Source organism: Chrysemys picta, chromosome 15 (assembly GCF_011386835.1).
Source record: "Chrysemys picta bellii isolate R12L10 chromosome 15, ASM1138683v2, whole genome shotgun sequence".
Lineage (NCBI taxonomy): Eukaryota > Metazoa > Chordata > Testudines > Emydidae > Chrysemys > Chrysemys picta.
The window spans coordinates 27,437,172-27,460,174 of NC_088805.1; the positions used below are offsets into that span (position 1 = coordinate 27,437,172).

The window sequence follows — 23,003 nt, forward strand, 5'->3', positions numbered from 1 at the left end:
TTTTTTTGTTTTTAACAAAAGACAGCAGTGATTTATTCTATAGCTAAGATCAATTATTAAGTAAAGGGGAAATTTTCTAAATCACAAAGTGCAGTTGTGGGTCCCTAACCCTTTGAAAATCTTCCCCCAACACAAAAATCTATTAAAAATTATTTTTCTCAACAGTTTTTAGAAACATCTGTCAGTATTTCACCACACCCATAACTGTGAATGGTGCTAGGGTCTCTATTTCTACTACCTGGTAAATAGCCAGTCTAATGATATAGGGCCCAATCCTGCAAATATTTACTCATGTAAGTAATCCTCATTCTATGTTAGCTAGTCCCATTAACTTCAATGGGACTACTTCATTGACTAACAACTACTCATACAAATAAGGGTTTGCAGGATCAGACTCACAGTTTAACACAGAAGGTGAAGCTCAGGATATGAAAACAAACACAACCAGGAGAGTTTCAGAGTAGTCATAAGGCAAGTTATTATGTATTCAATCTTTTGGGGGAGATTTAACAGTGGCTTAATATTTCAATTGTTTGTAAACTAACTTTTTTTCCCCCCTTCATGGAAAATGTTTAGTTTCTGGTGAAAAATAGAAAACCCAAGTCAGAAATGCTGCTGTAGTGCCTCATGGGAGTTGTAGTTCAGATGCCTTTTGCTCCCATTCGTGTCCATAGGATAGGCTCTCTAGTCAACTACATCTCCCATGCTGTTCCACGGTCTCCCCTCTTGGTGAAGGGTGGGTTACATCAAGGCAGTTGCATGGCCATCGTGCATTATAGGAGATGGAATCCAGCCTGGAGGTCAGCCCATCTGACACTGACCATGCTCCTTCCCCAGCCCCTATGCTGGGCTAAAGGGGCTGACTGGCACAGGCACCAGCTGTGATGGCTCTATGCTCACTGGGGATTCCCCTATGCCAGGTGGATCTCCAGCTAGAGACCTACAAGCAGTTTTTGCCCTTGTCACATCACTTGAGTAGTGCAAAAGGAGGAGAGTGGGGCCAAGAATCTGGCCCTTAATATTTATATATTTCTTATGTTTTTAAAACACACAGTCCTTACTCTCATAAAAGCTCTGAAAATCTCTTGCTTTTTTGCAAAGCTTTCATTCATATTCTGAATTATATCTCCTGGGGCTCAAACTTTATCATCACACTGCCCAGATGGCAGAGACCTTCTTGGTTAATTATTCAGGTTTATTATTCAGAAAATCTTCTTAAAAAAATTGTCAGGGATTTGTTTTGTTTTAAATGTGCGTGTCAGTGGTGATGGAAGGTGCCAAATCGACAACCTTGGAAATCGAATTCCCCCATGTATCCACAAAAGGGGCAGCAGCAACACAACCTTCCTATGCTATCTACCCTGACCTGCAGGGGCCACCTCTACGGCACAAGAGTAGTCAATTTATATGTCCATACAACCCAGGGGCCTCTCTGCTGAAAATGTGACCAATGCAGCCAGATTGTGCCAATATTTGGTAGTGTTTTCTGTGATGTAAACACCTGTTCAGTAGAAGCTGGACTGAGACCTCCTAAACTCATTTAATATAAGCCACAGAACAGGCATCACATTGTAACGACTTTCAAGCTCTATTAACCTGGCCTGAATTTAAATCAGTGAGAAAGAGAATGAAAGACACTTTATCACTTAGCTATTCAGTCCCCCACCTACTTGTATCTTATTATTCTTTTAAATTAGAGGTGGTGTTTAGAAAATCTTTTATATTTTATTTTAGTTTTGATCCAATATGGCTGTCCAACTACTGCAGTTTGCTAGGTTCTCTCTCAGATATTAGTCTTTTATTTATGGGCAAATAATAACCTCACTATACAAAAATTTTTTTAAAAAGTTAATGGTACAAATCCAAGTGAAAGCCAGAGAGGTCTCCAAATGCATTTTAATAACTGAACGAGCATAGCAGATGGAGCATTCTCCAGCTTCATTCCCAGCACAGAACTTTACACACAGTAGCCAAGACAGATATTTGTGTCTGGTGATACCATCTGTGTCTGCAAAACCACAATCACTGTCATTGGAGTGTTTTCTGTTTGTAAGGATTATTCTAATGGTGGGTATAGCATACAGCAAGCTCCCAGTATTATGACCACACTTAAGGACAGGTCCCATTTCTAGACTCCAGAAGTCAGGAATTCACAGCTTATAAACACCGGTGTTTTTCTAAAATTAAGGAGTAACATCACACAGATAACAGCACTGACATGGATTGTTCAGTCCTCATCATCTTGCACCTCAACTACTGTAATCCATTCCTGTAGGGTCCTGATGACAGTCACACTGACCCCCATCATGCCCTTTCAAAAAGCTGCTGCTAGTTTGTCACTGCAATTACATCACTTCACCTTTGTGACCCTCCATAGGGTTCCCATCCGCACACCTTCACCCTGTTTGTCTGTTTTGTCTGTCTGCTGCATCATATCTGGCATGTAGATTGAGACTCTCCTGAGCATGAACTGTCGTTTTTATTTCTTATCTGTACAGTCTCAGTGGGGCCCTGAACCTTGATCGGATTCTTAGCCACTACTATAATACAAATAAATGTAAGGGTGACATGATCTAATGGTTAGAGTAGGAGACCAGGAGACAGAGTGCCTGGATTTTATTTTATCCTCTGCCACTCACTCACTGAGTGGCCTTAGTCAACTCCCATAAAATTTTCAAACCTAAGTGCTTGAAGTTAGAAACCAAATCCATATTTAGGCACCTAAACAAACTGTTTCATTTTATGAAAGTACAGAGCACCTTCAACATCCACCAAAGTCAATGGGATTGAGGGTGCTAAGCATCTTGCAGGATTGGGCTTGTGAAGAATGCTTGGATAAGAACCTTTCCTAGCCCTTGGGCTTTCACCTTGCCAAGTGTTTAATGTCACTACATAGTGAAATAAATAGAAAGAACCCCACTAACTATAAAGGGCTTTGGATCAGGCCCTAATTGTCCAGTATGGAATTCTAGCATGGAAGCATCTGGTACAGAGTCAGTGGTAGAGACAGGATACCATATGAGATACAGCCATGTTCTGACCCACATGGGAATTCTTATATTCTAATGAAAATTCTCCCATGCAACTTTTCTGATGAAAGATTTTTAAATTTAATTTAAGTGGGGAAATGCATTAAGCATTTTCCCCGGAGAAAACAATCCCCCAGTCTTCATACAGAACCCGAACAGTAATGTTCTTATTTCTGGCAGCTGAAATCACACGTACTTCAGCAATTATTTTGCAGCCAACACAATAACAAAAACAAAATAATTCTTAAAAGAATTTAAATGATAAAATCAAATAATAGCAAAACCAAATAGTTCCTGAATATAGATTCCAAGGTTCATAGGTATTTACAGTGATTCTTTTTAGCTATTTCTGCCATCAGAAATAATCACAAGAACCTGAATGGAAAAGTTCCATTGTACTCATCTGAATTGAGATCTATAGCTCCTCAAATCAAGAGGACATGATCAGTGAAAACTTCACACAAGTAAGAGAAAGCTGATTCACCACCAAATAACGATTGCATAATATCAAATGAAGTTCATTAACCCTAAGAGTGCTGTGGCGGATATGTATATATGTCTTCAGCATCCAAAGGATAGCTGCAGATTTGTATCATCATTATATTAAAGAGCATTTATAGAATGTCTTCTGTCTTCAAAGCACTTTGCAAACATTAATTTATTCCTCTGCAAGATAGGTAAATATTACTCTGATTTTACAAATAGGGAAACAGAGGTAGAGAGAGGGTAAAGCCAAAGATTGGGATTTCAAAGCAGTCTAAGGCCAGGTCTACACTAACCCCCTAATTCGAACTAAGGTACGGAACTTCAGCTACGTGAATAACGTAGCTGAAGTTCGAAGTACCTTAGTTCGAACTTACCTTGGTCCACACTCGGCAGGCAGGCTCCCCCGTCGACTCCGCGGTACTCCTCTCGCCGAGCTGGAGTACCGCAGTCGACGGCGAGCACTTCCGGGTTCGACTTATCGCGTCCAGACTAGACGCGATAAGTCGAACCCAGAAGTTCGATTGCCAGCCGCCGAACTAGCGGGTAAGTGTAGCCAAGGCCTAGGGGATTTAGATACTTTTCCAACTTAAAACATTTTAAATGGGGTGAGTATCTAAATCCCTTACATTGCTTTGAAAATCTCAACCACAGTTTTCAAACTTGAATGCCTAAAGTTAGGAACTGAAATAAATCAAATGTGAGTCTCCTCTGCTTGGCACATTTGAAAATTGGGACGTTTAATTAAATGCCTAAACGAGATTTTAGATGCCTAACTTTAGGCACTATAGCTAAGAATTTGGTCCTAAGTGATTTGCAAAGCCCCATGGATTGCTTTAATATCAGAATTGGGATTAGAACTCAGTAATTCCTGGCTGTCAGTACCATGTTTTACGTAGTGCGGAAGTTGGTCCAATAAAAGATATTACCTCACCCACCTTGTCTCTCTAGTACCATGTTTAACGTTTAGAACATGCCTCTAAAACAGAAATACGCAGTCAATACAAAGTTTTTAAAAGTTCAGCACTATGTAATATTCATTCACTCTAAGGGTCACTAGCTGTTTCTGTTATTAACACTAGCCTATGTCTTACTTAGCATACTAAATCCTATGAAATTTGCCATGTGTGTTTTCAGGCCACAAGTAAAATGGGTACTCACCTTCTTGTAACTGTTGTTCTTCGAGAGGTTTTGTTCATGTCCATTCCAATCAAGTGTGTGCGCGCGCACATGCACGTTGGCCAGATGATTTTTCCCCTAGCAGCATCCATTGGGTCGGCCTGGGCGCCCCCTAGAGTCGCACCCTCATGGCGCCTATTATATAGCCCTGCCGACCCGCCACCCCTTCAGTTCCTTTTTGCCAGCTATTCCGACAAGGGGTAGGAGAGTGGGTATTGGAATGGACATGAACAACACATCTCAAAGAACAACAGTTATGAGAAGGTGAGTAACCGTTTTTTCTTCTTCGAGTGCTTGTTCATGTCTATTCCAATCAGGTGACTCCCTGCCTAGCAAAATTAGGAGGTGGGGTTGGAGCTGTCCACTGACTGGAGTACTGCTTTACGAAGGCCGCATCATCTCTGGCCTCCCTAGTAATCACATAGTGTGAGGCAAAAGTCTGTATTGATGACCACGTCGCCGCCCTGTAGATTTCCTGGGTGTGGACTTGAGCCAGGAAAGCTGTTGATGAAGCTTGCACCCTTGTAGTGTGCGCCGTTATTGGGGGCACTGGGATCCCTGCTAGATTGTAGCACTCGGTAATGCAGGCCACAATCCATAACGAAATGCGCTGTGTCAAAACAGGCTGGCCCCTTATCCTGTCCGCTACTGTGACAAAGAGCTGTACCGACTTCCTGAATGGTTTTGTCCTCTCAATGTAAAAGGCCAGCGCTCTGCGGACATCGAAAGTGTGGAGCCTCTGCTCCTTGCTACTTGCATGAGTCTTGGGGTAGAAAACCGGGAGGACAATGTCCTGGTTGATGTGGAACTGCGATACCACCTTCGGGAGGAAGGCCGGATGGGGCATGAGCTGAACCTTGTCCTTAAAAAACACAGTGTAGGGCGGCTCGGACATTAGAGCCCTGAGCTCAGACACCATCCGGGCTGAAGTTATCGCCACCAGGAACATGACCTTGTAGGAAAGGTAGAGCAGGGAGCATGTTGCTAGAGGCTCAAAGGGATGCCCCATGAGCCTAGAGAGGACCAAGTTAAGGTCCCAAGCAGGAACTAGTTGGCGGATGTGCGGGTACAACCTGTCGAGGCCCTTCAGGAAGCGACTGACCAGGGGGATTAGCGAAAACCGAGCAGCCGTGTAACCCCGAATGGAAAGCCGAGATGGCAGCTAGGTGTACTCTTATAGAAGACAAGGAGACCTTCCTGCTTTAGGTGGAAGAGATAATCCAAAATCTGGGGCACGGAGGCTAGTGCCGGGGAAAAGTCACGCTGAGCTGACCAGATTGAAAATCTCTTCCACTTGGCCAGGTACATGGCCCTAGTGGAGGGTTTCCTACTGCCCAGGAGAACCTGTCTGACTTATTCTGAACAGGAGAGCTCGAATGGATTCAGCCATGGAGCCTCCATGCTGTGAGATGTAGCGAATGCAGGTTCGGGTGCTGGAGCCGCCCATAATCCTGCGTGAGAAGGTCCGGGAAGAGCAGCAAGGTAATCGGGGCTCCCACTGACATGTCTAGGAGAGACGTGTACCAATGCTAGCGGGGCCAGGCTGGTGCTATGAGAATGACCCGAGCCTGGTCTCTGCGGATCTTGAGAGGGACCTTGTGGACAAGCGGTATGGGTGGGAAGGCGTATAGAAGCGGACCCCCCAATGGAGGAGGAATGTATCCATTGTGGAGCCCGGACTCTGATTCTGGAAGGAGCAGAACTGCTGACACTTCCTGTTGCGTCGCGTGGCGAAGAGGTCAATCAGGGGACAGCCCTACCTCTGGAAGAGTGAGGATGCGACGTCTGGGCGAAGGGAACATTCATGGCTGTGAAAAGACCTACTGAGGCAGTCTGCCAGCTCGTTCTAGACCCCTGGAAGGTACGACGCCTGTAGATCAACTGAGTGCTCTATACAAAAGTCCTACAACCCTGAGGGCTTCCTGGCACAGGGGAGAGGAGCGTGCACCCCCCATTTGTTGATATAGAACATCGCAGTCATATTGTCCGTCATGACCGAAACATATCGACCTGCTAGATATAGGTGGAATGACTGACACGCTAGGTGTACTGCCCTGCGCTCCCTGACATTGATATGAAGATGGAGAGCTGTCTGTAACCAGAGGCCCTGAGTCCTGTGGTCCCCCAGATGAGCTCTACACCCCAAATCTGATGCGTCCGTCACTAGTGCTAGGGATGGTTGTGGAGCAGCGAAGGGAACTCCTGTGCACACCTGCTGAGCGTCCGTCCACCACAGGAGCAAGCAGAGAATGGGGCAAGGCAGGGTCACGATCCTGTCCCAAGCTGTCCCTGGCAGGTCTGTACACTGACGCAAGCCACGACTGAAGCGGTCGAAGCCTGAGTCTGGCGTGCCGAACCACGTACGTACAGGCCGCCATGTGGCTGAGAAGTTTGAGACAATTTCTCACGGTGGTGGTGGTGAACTGCCTGAGACCTTGGATCGTGGTGTCGAGGGCCTGGAATCTCTCCTGCAGGAGGAATGCTCTGGCTGCTAAGAGAAAAATCTTCCGGTCAACATGCATGTGCACACACCTGATTGGAATCAACATGAACAAGCGCTCGAAGAAGAAATTTTTTTCCCCACCATTGCATGAAAAACAGTTTCAAGGGAAACATCCAAACTGGGGTAAACTATCAAATATTGGAGCGAAAGATTCATTCCAGTCACTCATCAGAAATTTCCTTAATTTTTCTCTATTTTGGCTAGTTACCACACACCCCAGCTCCCCTCCTCTTAGTGACATCATGATAATAGGCAGTGATGCCATAAGTTTATCCCTATAATTGGTATAAGACAGGCAGAGACAGCACAAGCTTCTCCTATACTACCTCTCAAATATGCCTCAACTAGGACCTCTGAAGTGATCAAGTTCAGTCTCCGTAGCCTATTATATCCTTGGCGTCTCTGTTGAGAATGCCAGCAAAAAAGTCAATTAGCATCAACTGAAGTGATGGAGTTTTCAATGGGGACACTTACCCATTAGGAAATGGACGGAGATGCTCAAGCTCATTTCACCAAACAGGCCTCAGTTTGTTACAACTTTTGGCCATTAATCACCAGGGATGGTTTTGAACCATCAGCTGAGAGGTGAAAGGCTCAATACTTCCCTCTGACCTGTTTTCTGTCCTAAGAAGTGATTTATTACAACAATTCTTTTACCAACAGGATCCAATATTCCCGATCAGAGCTAGCCTGCCGTTCTCAGGGCAGGACAAGTGGCTATTCTTGTCTAAAATATTAAAGGAAAAATTCAAGGTTTTTAAAATATTTATTATTTGCATTTAGTGAATCCCAAACTTTACATTGAGCATTTGATGTAGTATTTTAGAATGAAAGACAGAATGTACCCACAGTTATAAAACCAATGACAAGCCTTAAGAACATGAAAGATCCATTATAAATTTCTCAAATGCAAAATCAATCTCCTTAAAAGCTGAAGAAGACCACTAATATTACATAGATCAAGCAGGTTAGTCAAGCTAGCATCCATCCCTGCTCACTGAACAAATCAATACTTTCTCAGCTACCAGCATGTGAGCTCAAACAGGAATTAACCAGGGAGGTCAAGATTAGAACTTTTTAGAAACTAAAAGAAACTTACTTTTTCACTTTTGGGTACTTCATCTCCGAAATAGCATTCGTGGCATCTGTCTGCCTCTCCTTCAAATGCTGCGGCCACATATTATCCACCCAATCGACTAAGTCCACCTAAAATCCCCACCAGAACCAATGGTTAGTTAGTAAACATGTGGTGGGATGTACTCCCAGCAGTCAGCGCTGGAACAGTGATTGGCAACAATGGCAGATTGGCAGTTTGCATATGCTCAGAGATGGTGAAATCTTCCTTAATAAAACTCACTGTTTCAATCAGAAACCCAAACCTGTGAGGGGTTGAGCACTCTAACTCCCCACTAAATCCTACAAACATTCAAATCAAAGAGAGTTATGCCACTGAATTCCAGGGGCACAGATTCTGACTCAATGGCACTTGAGTGCACTTCCAGGATTGGGACATTGGGATCACCACAGTGCCGGTATTCAATTGCATATGTGTAGATTGTATCCCAGAAATTGTGATTATGCACATCAAAACCACAATTTTAAAAAATGGAATTATTCTGATATTGCATGTTTTCAAGGAACATTACCCTGGTGATCTGGCCAAATTCCACCATGAGTAATTACATTACTGCCTACCTAACATTTCCTTGGATAACACTTGGATACAGAATTCTTCAAAGTTCTTGTCTCAAGGCCAAATATTTTCAGAAATGTGGGCAATAGCAAATATTGGGAGCTGAGCAAAACAGAGTGAGAGGGAACTGGGTAGAGATGAAGGGAAGGATATGGAGAGTCGAGAGAGCTTCATGGACTATTGAAATAATTGCTGCTTTGAGTGCCATAGGGAATGGGTTCAAATCCCAGCATGGCATGTGAAGCAGGGATAAATCTATGGTTCGTTGTTCTCTGACCTGTGTTATGCAGAAGGTCAGACTAAATAATCGTAATGGCCCATCAGACCTTAAACTCTATTAAATGGGTGGGGCACACAAACCAGGTTTCGAAAAAGGGAGGACAAAAGAGCGTCAAGCACAAGACAGAGGCTGTAGTACAACATTTGACCACAGTGGAGCAGAAGACAACTCAGGGAAAGGAGGCAATATGTAAAAGAATTTGAAACTCAAAAGTGTCATTCTTACCATCCTAAGAGGATCAATAAGCCTCAGAGGACTTTGCAAGACCTAACTGAGGCACAGGTCACAAAATGATACAGGTTCACCTCTGAAGCCATCCACCACTTCTGTAATGAGCTGCTGTAATGGGGGCTAGAGAGGCCAACCCAGAGGAGCCATGTCCTCTCAATCCCAGTAAAGGTCATCACTGCATTCAGCATCCTTACCAGTGGGTCCTTTCAAAGGACCTTCAAGGATGCTACTGGTATGAGCCAGTCCTTTGCCTGTGTGTCCCTAGAGGACTTCCACAATGGTATGATCTGCAGGATTGGCTTCCCAATAGAGAGGCAGACCCAACACCCAATTTTGCAAGAATTGTATATGCTAGTAAACTTCCCATCTCTACCAGGTATTGTAGATAGCATACACAACCCTCAGAGGGAGCCAATGGGAGATAATTCAGCCCACAGAAATACCAAACATACCAATTCCATAAATACCATGGCCATATGTGACACAGAATTGGTCTTCACAGATAGTGGCTAGATAGCTGAGATCCTGATACAATTACTGCATCCGGATATTGCTATCCTTGGCATTCACCTGATTTGCAATCCACAGCCTCTGTTTTATGTGGGTAGAGAGCATGCTGGAGCTCTCACACAACCCTCAACCTCCAGGGAATTAATTCTATAATTATGGTATCAATTGGGGCATGTGTACACAGCATTTTGGAGTGACCCTCTCAGCCCAGATTGGCAGACTTAATATGTCATAGAATATCAGGGTTTGAAGGGACCTCAGGAGGTAATCTAGTCCAACCCCCTGCTCAAAGCAGGACCCATCCCCAGACAGATTTTTGCCCCATCCCTAAATGGCCCCCTCAGGGATTGAACTCATAACCCTGGGCTCATGCCAATGTTCTAAAAATAACTGTATAAACAGTGCTTTGAAATTGCAGCTTGGGCCAGAGTGCAGACGCTGAAGCTCACCCCCTTCCGTACGCTTCAGTCCTGCTGTCAATAACAACAGCAACCTGCCTGGGTAAAGACAGATGTCCTAAGTACTGGAGTTGACAGAAGTTGCAGCTATTTGAGCTCGGGCTGTTGATTAATCTCAGTTAACTCACGCAATTAAAAAAAATTAATTGCAATAAAAAAAATTAATTGCTATATAATCGCAGTTTTAATCACACTGTTAAACAACAGAATACCAACTGAAATTTATTAAATATGTTGGATGTTTTTCTACATGTTCATATATATATTGTATTCTGTGTTGTAATTGAAATCAAAGTGTATATTATTTTTATTACAAATATTTGCACTGTAAAAATTATAAACAAAAAATACTATTTTTCAATTCACCGCATACAAGTACTATAGTGCTCTTTGTCGTGAAAGTGCAACTTGCAAATGTAATTTTTTTTTTGTTACATAACTGCACTCAAAACCAAAACAACGTAAAACTTCAGAGCCTACAAGTCCACTCGGTCCTACTTCTTGTTCAGCCAATCACTAAGACAAACAAGTTTGTTTACATTGACAGGAGATAATGCTGCCCGCTTCTTATTTACAATGTCACCCGAAAGTGAGAATAGGCATTTACATGGTACTTTTGTAGCCAGCTTTGCAAGGTACTTACATGCCAGATATGCTAAACATTTGTATACCCCTTCATGCTTCGGCCACCATTCCAAAGGACATGCTTCCATGCTGATGACACTCGTTAAAAAAACAACGCGTTAATTAAATTTGTGACTGAACTCCTTGGGGGAGAACTGTATGTCCCTGCTCTGTTTTACCCGCATTCTGCCATATATTTCATGTCATAGCAGTCTCAGATGATGACCCAGCACATATTGTTCATTTTAAGAACACTTTCACTGCAGATTTGACAAAACGCAAAGAAGGTACCAATGTGAGATTTCTTAAGATAGCTACAGCACTCGACCCAAGGTTTAAGAATCTGAAGTGCCTTCCAAAATCTGAGAGGGACGAGGTGTGGAGCATGTTTTCAGAAGTCTTAAAAGAGCAACACTCTGATGCGGAAACTACAGAATCCAAACCACCAAAAAAGAAAATCAACCTTCTGCTGGTGGCATCTGACTCACATAATGAAAATAAACATGCATCGGTCCACACTGCTTTGGATTGTTATCGAGCAGAACCAGTCATCAGCATGGATGCATGTCCTCTGGAACGGTGGCTGAAGCATGAAGGGACATATGAATCTTTAGCGTATCTGGTGTGTAAATATCTTGTGACACCAGCTACAACAGTGCCATGAGAACGGATCAGCCCCCACATAAGGGCTGTGGGATTTGTGTCCTATGTATACAGAGCATGCAATACTGTAAAGCTGCTGGGTGACTGTGAAGAGGCTAAAAATAAACAACAAAATGACAGGACCCCTTACCACATTGGGGCGCTTGACAATGTTCTCCAGCTTTGTATGACTGAACTCCAGGCTGATGACATTGTAGAGCTTCTTACGTTCAGCCTCTGGTGTTTCATAGTATCTCACAAACTGAGACATGCTCATCTCAATGCCCTTTTGCGTGTTCACATCCATCACATCCACAATCCGACGGCTTCCTGCAAACACACAGATCACTTTGAAAACATTTCTTTTGTTTTATTTTGAATTCGTAAGTCCAGGGCAACCACAACTTGAGGCTTCTGGGGAATCCCAGTGAAGCTGGCAACAGGGGAGAGGAACCCAAATCATCCCTCTCTCTGGTCTTAGACAGCACAAAGTGAGACAGCAGAGAGGAAGGGCACCAGCCTGGGACTTGGAATACCAGGTTTCAAGTCTCTGCTCCACCACAGACTCTCTGTGTGATTTCTGTGCCTAAGTTCCCCATTTGTAAATTGGGGACAATATTACCTCCCTACCTCACAGAGGTTGTTGTGAGGAAAAATACACCTCTACCCCGATATAACGCAACCTGATATAACACGAATTCGGATATAATGCTGTAAAGCAGCGCTCCGGGGGGGCGAGACTACACACTCCGGCGGATCAAAGCAAGTTCGATATAATGCAGTTTCTCCTATAACGCGGTAAGATTTTTTGGCTCCCGAGGGCAGTGTTATATCGGGGTAGAGGTGTACATCAAAAATTGTGGAACTCAGATACTATGGTAATGGGGGCCACAGAAGTAGCTAAGATAGATAGATAGTTCTCTACATTTCTAAACATCCAAGATGCCTTTACTACAGTGTGGTCAAAATTGTCCACAAAGAGAAAAATGCCATGTATGAGCCTGACCCTTTGAGGTGCTGAGCATCACCTCTGGGATTCTGAATGCTCTGAAAAATTCCTACTTGACCTCTGTAAAGTACTTTACTGTAAAGTAAAGGGGGCGGGGGGAGAGGACACTAAGCACTTCATAGGATTGGCCCTTCTATTTGGCTCACAGGATACAAGCTTATTTTCAGCTCCTCAAGTGGCATATGCACAAGTCCCATTAGCTCCAGAATACTGAACAGCAGTTTCAGCAGTCTTCAGTTTCATTCAGTCCTCTTTGGTCACTAAGAGGTTTCATCTCTCCCAGAAGTTATGAGAGTCTAATTAGCAGCTCATTTGTGTTTGAGGGAGAGTGAACCCAAGAGAGACATGCCTTATTTCCAAGAAAGAAGGATTTCAGAAAATAAATTCATCACCGTCCAAAAAACACCCTCCAATACAGTTTCCATATCTGAAGAAATAATTCTAAATAAAATGCATTAAAACTAAATGAAAGATTTGCAAATGCCATCAGAGAGACTTATTAATAACTACAGCACCAGGCCCATTGTGTGCTTGGGAGCAATATTTCAGCAAGAATGACAGTTTGGATTGTATGACTTTATTAAAAACATCCTTTGGTGTTACCATTGACAGACTTGATAATGATTCTGGAAAGGAACCCAATTCCATAAAGTTTCATAACCAAAGAGAAAGATTTATAGCACATATATCTAGGTTAGTCCCAGTAGCCCTGCAGTTACTGCCAAGCTGATCATGCCAAACTACATCCTCCATATGCACTCGGACTACAAGTAGACATAAGATATTAGATCTCCCAGGCACGTGGGGAGAAAAGGCTGTGCAAGCACAGCTACAGACATCTATGAGCAGATTGCCTGGAGGATGCAGGAGAAGGAGTATGACACGGACCAGTGGCAGTGCCACATGAAAGTGAAGGAACTGCATCAGGCATATCAGAAGGCCAGAGAGGCCAAAAGTTGATCTGGTACCAAGCCGCAAGCCTGCTGCTTTTACAAAGATCTGCATGACATACTTGGCGGAGACCCCACAACCACCTTGCAAACCACCATGGATGCATCTGAGGATCCAGAGCCAAAAGTCCTTGGCATGAACAGCAAGGAGGAGGTGGTAGTGGGGAGTGGGGGACATGCAATCTTTCTAGCTATGCCATGAGCCAGAACCTATTTGAGATTCCACCAGAGTCCAATCAATTCCAGCAGTCAAACATGGGTAAGCCCAATGCAGGGGAAGGAACCTCACGTAAGTGTGTAATTGTACTTCCCATTACAATGATGTCCTGATGGCAACCCCAACTAAAGAGGACACAGCTATCAACTTTTCATTAATTTACTTGAACTAGCAAAGAGAGGTAACGTTGTTTGCTTTTCACCTCCCCGTAGAGTTAGACAAGGGGGGCAATTGTGGAGCAGTTTGTTTGTGGAGCCATGTGAAGAAGTTTGTACACAGGCATGTCCATTGAATCCTCCTGAGAGATCTCTATGAAACTCTTGCAGAGGTACTCTGCCGTCCTCTCCCAAAGGTTTTTAGGAATGGCAGCCTTATTTCTTCCTCCATGATAAGGCTCTTTCCCACACCAGTCAGCACTAACTTCAGCAGGTGTCATTGCAGTAAACAGGTTAGCAGCATATGGGCCCAGGCAGCTTTGGGATGCCAGCAGCAGCAGTGCTCTCTGTGCCTTTGTTATCCTCAGGAGTGAGATATCAGCTAAAATCACCACTGCCTATGGAAAATGGTGCCATTATTCAGTGCCATTGCCCTAAACTCATAGTTTCATGCAACCAAGCAATTCCCTCCTCCTTTCCCTCACCACTGGTAGACCACAATCACCCTGGCTGGTGCTGTGAGTGGTACAAGCACTCTGAAGCAGAAGTGTCAATAAGCAGTAAGAAGGGTGGTGTGGGATATACATGACATTATGGGATGGAGAAAGTTGCCCTCTGCAAAGTTGAACCCTTGCTCTCCGTCACCCCTGCGCGACTCATTTCTGCCCCAGGACGAATTGACAAAAATTCCCAAAAGACAGCACGCTGGACAGTGGCGGGTTGCAGACAGGGATACCTAACCTCGGTACACCATGCTGTGCATTGACATAAGCACTCCTGGTAACTACGCGCAGCGGCAACTCAAGGACCCAAGTGTGCATGTGCACAAGCAATACACTAACTGCAGCAGTTTTATGCCAAGTTAACTTGTGTTGACCAAAGTCTGTAGTGTAGACATGGCCTGAGACACAGGACCTTGAACTGGGTGTCAGAGAAGCTAGGCCTGCCTAGGTCACCATCGAAGGATGGTAGGGCTTTAGACAACATACACATGCACATAGACTGTTTGTTGTTTAAAAATCCTTTTTGCTTTGTTAGACTAAACAAGCTACTTAGATCTCCTCTAGTAAGGTAGGTTCTCCATTCTTCTGATCATCCTAGTAGCCTCCCTCTGCACTTGTTCCAGTGTGAATTCATCTTTCTTAAACACAGGAGACCAAAACTGCACACAGTATTCCAAACGAGGTCTCACCAGTGCCTTGTACAATGGTAACAACACATCCCTATCTCTATTGGCAATAATACTTTGTCTGATGCATCCTAGGATTGCATTAGCCTCTCCCATGGCCACGTCACGTTGGTGGCTCATACTCATGCTGTGATTGATCAACACACCCAGGTCTTTCTCCTTCTTTGTTGTTTTTAATTGGTAAGTCCACAGTTTATAGCAAAAATTCTTGTTAGTTGCATTGAGCACTATCAAATTTCATCCCAATTCTATTACTCCAGTTTCCAAGGTTGTCCAAATCTTCTTGTATGATATTCTGTTCCTCCTCTCTATTGGCAATAACTCCCAACTTTGTGTCATACACAAACTTTATTAACACTCTCCCACTTTTTGTGTCAAGGTAATTAATGAAAATATTAAATAAGATTGGTCCCAAGACTGATCCTTGAGGAACTCCACTAGTAACCTCCTTCCAACCTGAGAGTTTACCTTTCACCATGACCTGTTGTAATCTTTCCTTTAACCTTTAACCTCTTCTTTGTTCTCATCCTAACTTAGATTGTAAGCTCCTTTAGCGCAGGAACTCTGTTGTTATCGGCATTGTGCAGTGCAATGTACATCCATGGTGCAATATAACAACCATGAAAAGTGGTGTATGCGAATGCAGTGTTCATGCACATACTATTGGCAGGCACTATTTGGCCCACAAGATCTGAAAATTTAGCTCCAACTGATGATATTTCATTGTAATTTATGTTATATTACAAGGATGCAAAATTTAAGGAGACTAAACTTTACATTCAGACTCTTGTCCAACTCACTAACGAGCTGACATGTTCTCTTCACAGGCTCATTACAAGTAGGATGGGAACACAGTTAAAATAATACAAAGGAGCCAGACCTTCTGGCAATCACTAGTAAATCAATTTCTGGAAATCTGGTGCCTTGTATAGGTAAACCCTGCACAACCTCATTAAAGCTGTAAGGCCATCCCTGTTGGCAGAGGAAGAAAAATTTGACAAGAGGACCAGTAAAACCAGTGGAGAGAGACTTCCCTCCATCCTCCACAGGAGGTGACACTTCCAAAGACAGCAATAGGGGGTGCAAACAGGGCTCAAAGAACCAATCTATCTATTGAAGGCTGCATAGATCCTGAAGGACACAAGACAATGAGAGGACACATAGAGACTGGCAGCCCTTAAGGCAAAGGATATAATTCTGAGCTGTGTCAGGGAGTGATGCTGTAGACTGAGGAGCTAACCTTGCTGGGACTGTTTGTAACCCTAAAGACTAGAGTGCAGCCTTGATGGCAATGCAAGGCACAGTCCAAAAGAAAAGCAATCTCAGGATGGCGTAGTTATCTTTAGATCAACCATCTGAACACTCAAGATAAGCATCCAAATACTCCCTTCTTCACCATTTTGGACTGAGATGAGGAAGATAAGAGTACCATATTCTTCTTTATTACCTATCCTTCCTCTTTCCCTAAATGGAGTCCCGCCTCCCTCCCCCAGAGAGAACAAGACCCTTTCAACCTCCCTACAACAGTATCATCACAAGGTGCAAGAACATTCCACCCTCCCCCATGTGGGCTTACTGGCCTCATGCTCTCCACCCACCTCCTCGCTGCTTGGGTTTCATGCTGATTTCAGCTCTACCTCCGGATAACACCCTGCTCCTCCACCACTGGTTCCCATCCACAGGAAAGGAAAAGGAGTTAGAAACCAGCAGTAAGGACAGACAGGTCAAGAGTGCTGGAAAGCAGCCGAGACAGATTCCAGGTTTTGGGAGGCAGGTCAGGTCAGGATTTATTTCATCCTGGTCTCCCAACTCTGACCATCTCCAGGGTCCACAAATCACCCCCTTGTCGCTGTCACAGAGTCTACAAAAATTAATCAGGTCCCTAAAAATTAGCCAGCTCCCAGATATCAGCTAACCAAGAATAAGTTAAGGCATGGGCACCCAAAGTCCAGCCTGCTGGACAAATGCAGACCATAATGCTCTGCAATGTGGGACATAGCCACCCTCATAAGGTACATCTACACTGGAATAAAAGACCTGTGGCATGGCCACGGCTGGGCTAGCTCAGCTGACTCAAGCTCACGGGGCTCAGGCTGTGGGGCTAAAAATTGCGATGTAGACATTTGGGCTCTGGCTGGAGCCCATGCCCAAACATCTACACAGTAATTTTACAGCCCTGCAGCCCGAACCCCACAAATCTGATTCAGCTGACCCAGGCCAGCTGCGGGTATTAAATTGCTGTGTAGATGTACCCATAATTAATAAGGCAGGGTAGGCTCCAGCAACAACAGGTCACAGGTGGAATGCTTCATCATACCACTCAGCTCCACATGGAGCACTGCATGCTGGGAGCTGTAGTCCTCAAAGAGCACACATTCTATTACAGACTCAGGAAGCTGCCTGTGATTTGCTATATACTATGTAGCCCTTGGGCTCCTGGAAGGTTGCCCATGTAACCCGTGGTTGGGCAAGCCTGACTGTTACTGTGTTAAGGGGAAGGGTGGTTGTTTTTTTCTGCAGCAGGCTTGGCTTCAATTTAGAGGCAGAAAGCTACAATGATGCTGAGGCTGCAAGGGAAGGCATTTTACTTCATAGAAAATAAATCTCTCTCTTCTACATGTGATGCTGCTTATTCATGGAACACAAGCTAATCCTCTGAGGAGCAGAAGGAGAGTAACTGAGGTACAAGCTCTTCACCACCCCCTAGAAACAAAAGAAAGCAAATAAGGAGAAAAAAAAAGAGTTTAGCTGTAGAAATGTGAACCAGAAAGCAAAAGAGGGACTCAAGGATGATGTTATGGACACACAAAATCTATTGTGATTGCTCTGGTCTGCAGTGCTGGCATAATCCATATTACAGGGATTCAAGAAAAAACATGGACAAACTATACAAATACACTCTCCCTTTGTACCTCCTATAGGTTAGCAAGGCACTGCACAAACATTAACAAATTAAATATAACACTACTCTTGGATGGATATCTTTATTCCCATTACATACAGATGGGGAAGCTGAGTTGCAGAGAGGGGAAAATGCCTTACCTAGAGCTCCTGACTCTCATTCCAGTGCTTTAAACACTAGACCATGCTATCGCTATCTTGCTTTGAAAATTTTCTCCTACTACCTAATCCCTGCCCGTTGGTAATACACACTTTCTAGGGGGCAACAGTAGGCAACTGTTATTCACAACTATGGAGGGGAAGAGCTGCAATTCCTGGCACTACTACTAATTACAGGTGCCTCATTTGCTGCAGCAAATGTCTCTACAAAGCATATTTTGTGAATGATTTTGCCTAGATTCATTCCAGAAAATGAAGTGTGCTTAACAAAGGTTCCTGGGAACTGCTGGATCTGAGCCCCAAGTCATTTGGCAAAATTCTCCTCTATTGGCACTGCAGTTGGTAGCCATACTGTGTTTCTTTACTGCGTAGTGTAACAATTCGCCAGAGGGAGATAGCCATGAGGGGACTATATATACCTAATCCTGAGCTGGTGGAGCAGGCGCTTCAACTTTATCTAGGTTTCCAACTGGAGGAAAGCTACTCCCCCACTTTTGACCTTAAATGGCATGAGAGTATTATCCAGGCAACGTGTCTCCAGTCCTCAATATGTTCTGCTCTCTTTCCAGGTATGGAATTCACATTGATATTAGTGGGGATTGAACAAATCTGGAATATGTAATAGGTGACCAGAATATGTGAGCAAGTGATGACCAAGGTGAATCAGAGGGAAATCTTCCTCTTGTGTTTTCTGTCCAGCATATTATGTCTCTTCCCTCAAATGTATAGACCCTTTGCATGGGTTGGCAAGTAAAGGGTGAAATTTGTCTCCCTGAGTAGAGGCAAGACCATGTGCCCTATGGGTAGGGATGATCCAAAAACTGGTCCACGATGGCGTTGAGCCTACCTGAAGTGAATTAGTTATAATCCTCACTACGTGTAGAGGGCTGTGCCGGGAGGATGCTGAGCTGGCTGAAATTAGGAGCCAAACTCATGTGAGACAATGCTAGCTGGAAAAAAACTCTTTCAGAGGGGCTTGAACTTTAGAAATCAAGCTGCAATAGCCTTCTGATATTTATGTCACTTACTGTGGGACATCTCTGTTAATCGGTGTTTTGGCTGGGCTCCAAAAAGCCCAAGTTCACCAGTTAGTTGGACAAGAATGTGGGGTGTTGATCCCATACACAGCTACACTTCACCTGACCTTTCCTAGTAAGGCAAGCATATATTCCTCTATGCTGTGGGAAAGCACTGTAATACCACACACAAGTTGGGAGGGGAATAATCCCTAGGAAAGTGGGTTCCAAAGGTCCTCGGTCAACCCCAGTGATCAGCACCGGGGTCGGCACTTCCTGATTTTAGCAACAAAGAGTAACAAATTAAATTAATCTATATAGTAGCTACAGGATCCACCAGGGGGCATTAAAGAACAAAGGAAAATAGAGTTTTAACAAGAGTTTTAACAAGGCCACTTTCACAAACCTCTTCTGCACATCTACAACAATAATAATTTCATGCCCCAGCATTTTCTCAACCTGAGGGTGCAGTTTAACCCCTCATTACTGAAGAAATATTTCAAAGCCATCAACCAGCTTCTTTGCAATTCTTTGCTTTTTCTCATTATCCCTCCCCTTCCAAATGTCTGTCCCCACCCAGTTCCTACTTTCAGCCCTCACAGTGCCACTACAGGGCTGGCCTGCAGAAGAAAGAGCCTTTGCACAGAGAGGTTATAGTCTTTCCTTCTTATGGTGATGTAACTTTAAAAGTACCCGTCATGCACCTTCCCCCACCCGGATGTCTGCAATTTTATTATGTGCCATAAAACTGCCAAACTGCAATAACCCATGTGATTAGTTTTTTCATGTAACAAAAGTTATGGTACTTAAGCTCTTCCTGTAGTCGTGCTCTGAGCCAGTAAAAGTCTCATGAAACCTGCATTTTATGGGACTGGAGTAAAGAGACAGTCTTAAAGTGAATAATGCTCTGAGTGACACCTTACAGAGCCAATTAATATCTAATTTGGGGGGAGGGATAGCTCAGTGGTTTGAGCATTGGCCTGCTAAACCCAGGGTTGTGAGTTCAATCCTTGAGGGGGCCATTTAGGGAACTGGGGTAAAAATCTGTCTGGGGATTGGTCCTGCTTTGAGCAGGGGGTTGGACTAGATGACCTCCTGAGGTCCCTTCCAATCCTGATATTCTATGATTCTTTACACTTATCAAAAACATACACTCTAATTCCAAGATGAGCTTTTGGAGTAAACATCAGACTGAGAAAACATCAGGGAGGAAAATGTTTTCATATGACAGCCAGTCATTTTTAGGACACTGCTTATATTTAATATAGCATACAAATGTACTAGGTACTCTACAGCAGTGGTTCTCAACCAGGAGTATGTGTACTCCTGGGGGTTTGCAGAGGTTTTCCAGAGGGTAAGTCAACTCATCTAGATATTTGCCTAGTTTTACAACAGGCTACATAAAAAGCTCTAGTGAAGTCAGTGCACACTAAAATTTCATACAGACAATGACTTGTTTATACTGCTCTATATACTATTATACGGTACGTATCACACTGAAATGTAAGTACAAATTTATATTCTAATTGATTTATTTTATAATTATATGGTAAAAATGAGAAAGTAAGCAATTTTTCAGTAATAGTGTGCTGTGACATTTTGTATTTTTATGTCTGATTTTGTAGGCAAGCAGTTTTTAAGTGAGGTGAAACTGGGATACACAAGCAAATCAGACTCCTGAATGGGGTACTGTAGTCTGGAAAGGTTGAGAACCACTTCTCTACAGTAAGGCAGAGCCCTGCCATGGACAGTTTACAACCTAACTAGACAAGATACAGAGAAGGAGGAGAGGAGAAGTGATATAAGGTTTTTTGTATTGTGTTTTTGGGGGACGAGGGGAAATTGGGATTTTAAGTTTTTCTAACCTTTTTTTTCTCTCAAATAATGGAAAGGATACGGTTAAAAAAAAAAGGTTAGAAAAACTTTAAATCCCAATTTCCCCTCGTCCCCCAAAAACACAATACAAAAAACCTTAATCTGTATAAATTCATTTTCTCAATATTAAACCTATTTCCTAATTCCTTCCAAAGGGTATTCCTGGCAAAGGGCTATATTATTTAATAGGAAATAGGTTTAATATTGAGAAAATGAATTTATACAGATTAAGGAATTTAGTGTTAATAGGTTAATACTGAGTGTTAATAGGAATGCTGATAAAAAGTATTCCTTTATCCTACAGTACTGGTCCAAATCCCTACTGCACCCCACAGTGATAACACATGGTTTGGGACAATTATTTTTTTTAAATAAGTGAAATGCTAGTTTGACAGTAACAGAGACTGAAGTCATCTATTTTCCCTACAAAAAGCAACAGAGGGTCCTGTGGCACCTTTAAGACTAACAGAAGTTGGGAGCATAAGCTTTCGTGGGTAAGAACCTCATTTCTTCAGATGCAAGTCAGTGAAAGCAAAAAATCTAACTGGTTTCAAGACCGAGCCTGGTAAGTTTATGGAGGGGATGGTGTGATGAGACTGCCTACAATGGCATGTAGCCGATCTGCGACTGCTAACAGCAAATATCTCCAATGGCCAATGATGGGACACTAGATGGGGAATCTCTGAGTTATTACAGAGAATTCTTTCCCAGGTGTCTGGCTGGTGGGTCTTGCCCAAATGCACAGGCCTAACTGATCGCTGTATTTGGGGTCAGGAAGGAATTTCCCCCCAGATCACATTGCCAGAGACCCTGTGGGGGGTTTCGCTTTCCTCTGCCCCATGAGGCACAGGTGATTTGCAGATTTCAATTAATGTAAATGGTGGATTCTTTGTAACCTGAAGTCTTCAAATCATTATTTGAGGACTTCAGTAACTCAGCCAAAGGTGATGGGTCTAATACAGGAGTGGGTGGGCGAGGTTCTGTGGCCTGCAGTGTGGAGGAGGTCAGACTAGATGACCATGATGGTCCCTTCTGACCTTAAAGTCTATGAGTCCAGAATTTGAATGACTCTTTTCAATAAAACAAATACAGTAGTACCTCAGAGTTACGAACACCAGAGGTACGAATTGACCGGTCAACCACACACCTCATTTGGAACCAGAAGTATGAAATCAGGCAGCAGCAGAGACCAAAAAAAAAAAAAAAAAAAAAGCAAACACAGTACAGTACTGTGTTAAACGTAAACTACTAAAAAAATAAAGATAAAGTTTAAAAAAAATATTTGACAAGGTAAGGAACTGTTTCTGTGCTTCTTTCATTTAAATTAAGATGCTTAAACGCAGCATTTTTCTTCGCATAGTAAAATTTCAAAGCTGTATTAAGTCAATGTTCACTTGTAAACATTTGAAAAAGTTACGAACAACCTCCATCCACGAGATGTTTGTAACTCTGAGGTTCTACTGTAGTACAGTTTCAAAAATCCTTTACTGTCCAGTTTGCTTTCTGCATTTCACTCATATTGACTAATGAAAACAAAATTGTCACTTTCACTTGCCAGTTCTCATTCACTAGCCCAATGGGGTTTTGTTGGGATTACAAACATATAGAGGGGATTTTCAAAGCCAAGCTCAAAACTGGTTTTCATTTTGAGAGAAAGTGTCAATCCAGTTCTAGGTGATTGGTTTTGTTTTTTGGGGGCTTTTTAAATTTTTGTATTAAAAAAAAACCTTGAACCATGATGATTATTCACATAAAATTAATATTAATCTTTTTAGTAATAACAAAATCTTCTCAAGTAACAGACTGTGGAATTCCTATGCTAGCACAAATTAGAACAAAGAGAGAGCCTGAATTTCACATTTTCCCTTCTCCCCTTTGGTAGCTATTACACTTCTATAAT

General features: G+C 43.2%; 1 protein-coding gene across 4 annotated transcripts in view; it reads right to left on the minus strand.

Annotated features, from left to right (window-relative positions):
• Nucleotides 1–23,003, minus strand: part of KDM2B (lysine demethylase 2B) — a 159,804-nt gene that overhangs the window by 108,262 nt on the left and 28,539 nt on the right. For 3 of the 4 annotated variants that reach the window (XR_010592809.1, XM_065568094.1, XM_065568092.1), the window contains exons 5-6: nucleotides 11,784–11,962; nucleotides 8,294–8,400 (exon numbers count right to left, since the gene is read on the minus strand). The exons of the other annotated variant lie outside the window; for it this stretch is intronic. Coding sequence is in view for 2 of the 3 variants with exons in the window: in XM_065568094.1 (XP_065424166.1) it covers nucleotides 8,294–8,400; nucleotides 11,784–11,962 (286 nt within the window). In the remaining variant the exon portion in view is untranslated. The remainder of the gene's footprint in view (nucleotides 1–8,293; nucleotides 8,401–11,783; nucleotides 11,963–23,003) is intronic. 4 annotated transcript variants of the gene reach the window in all.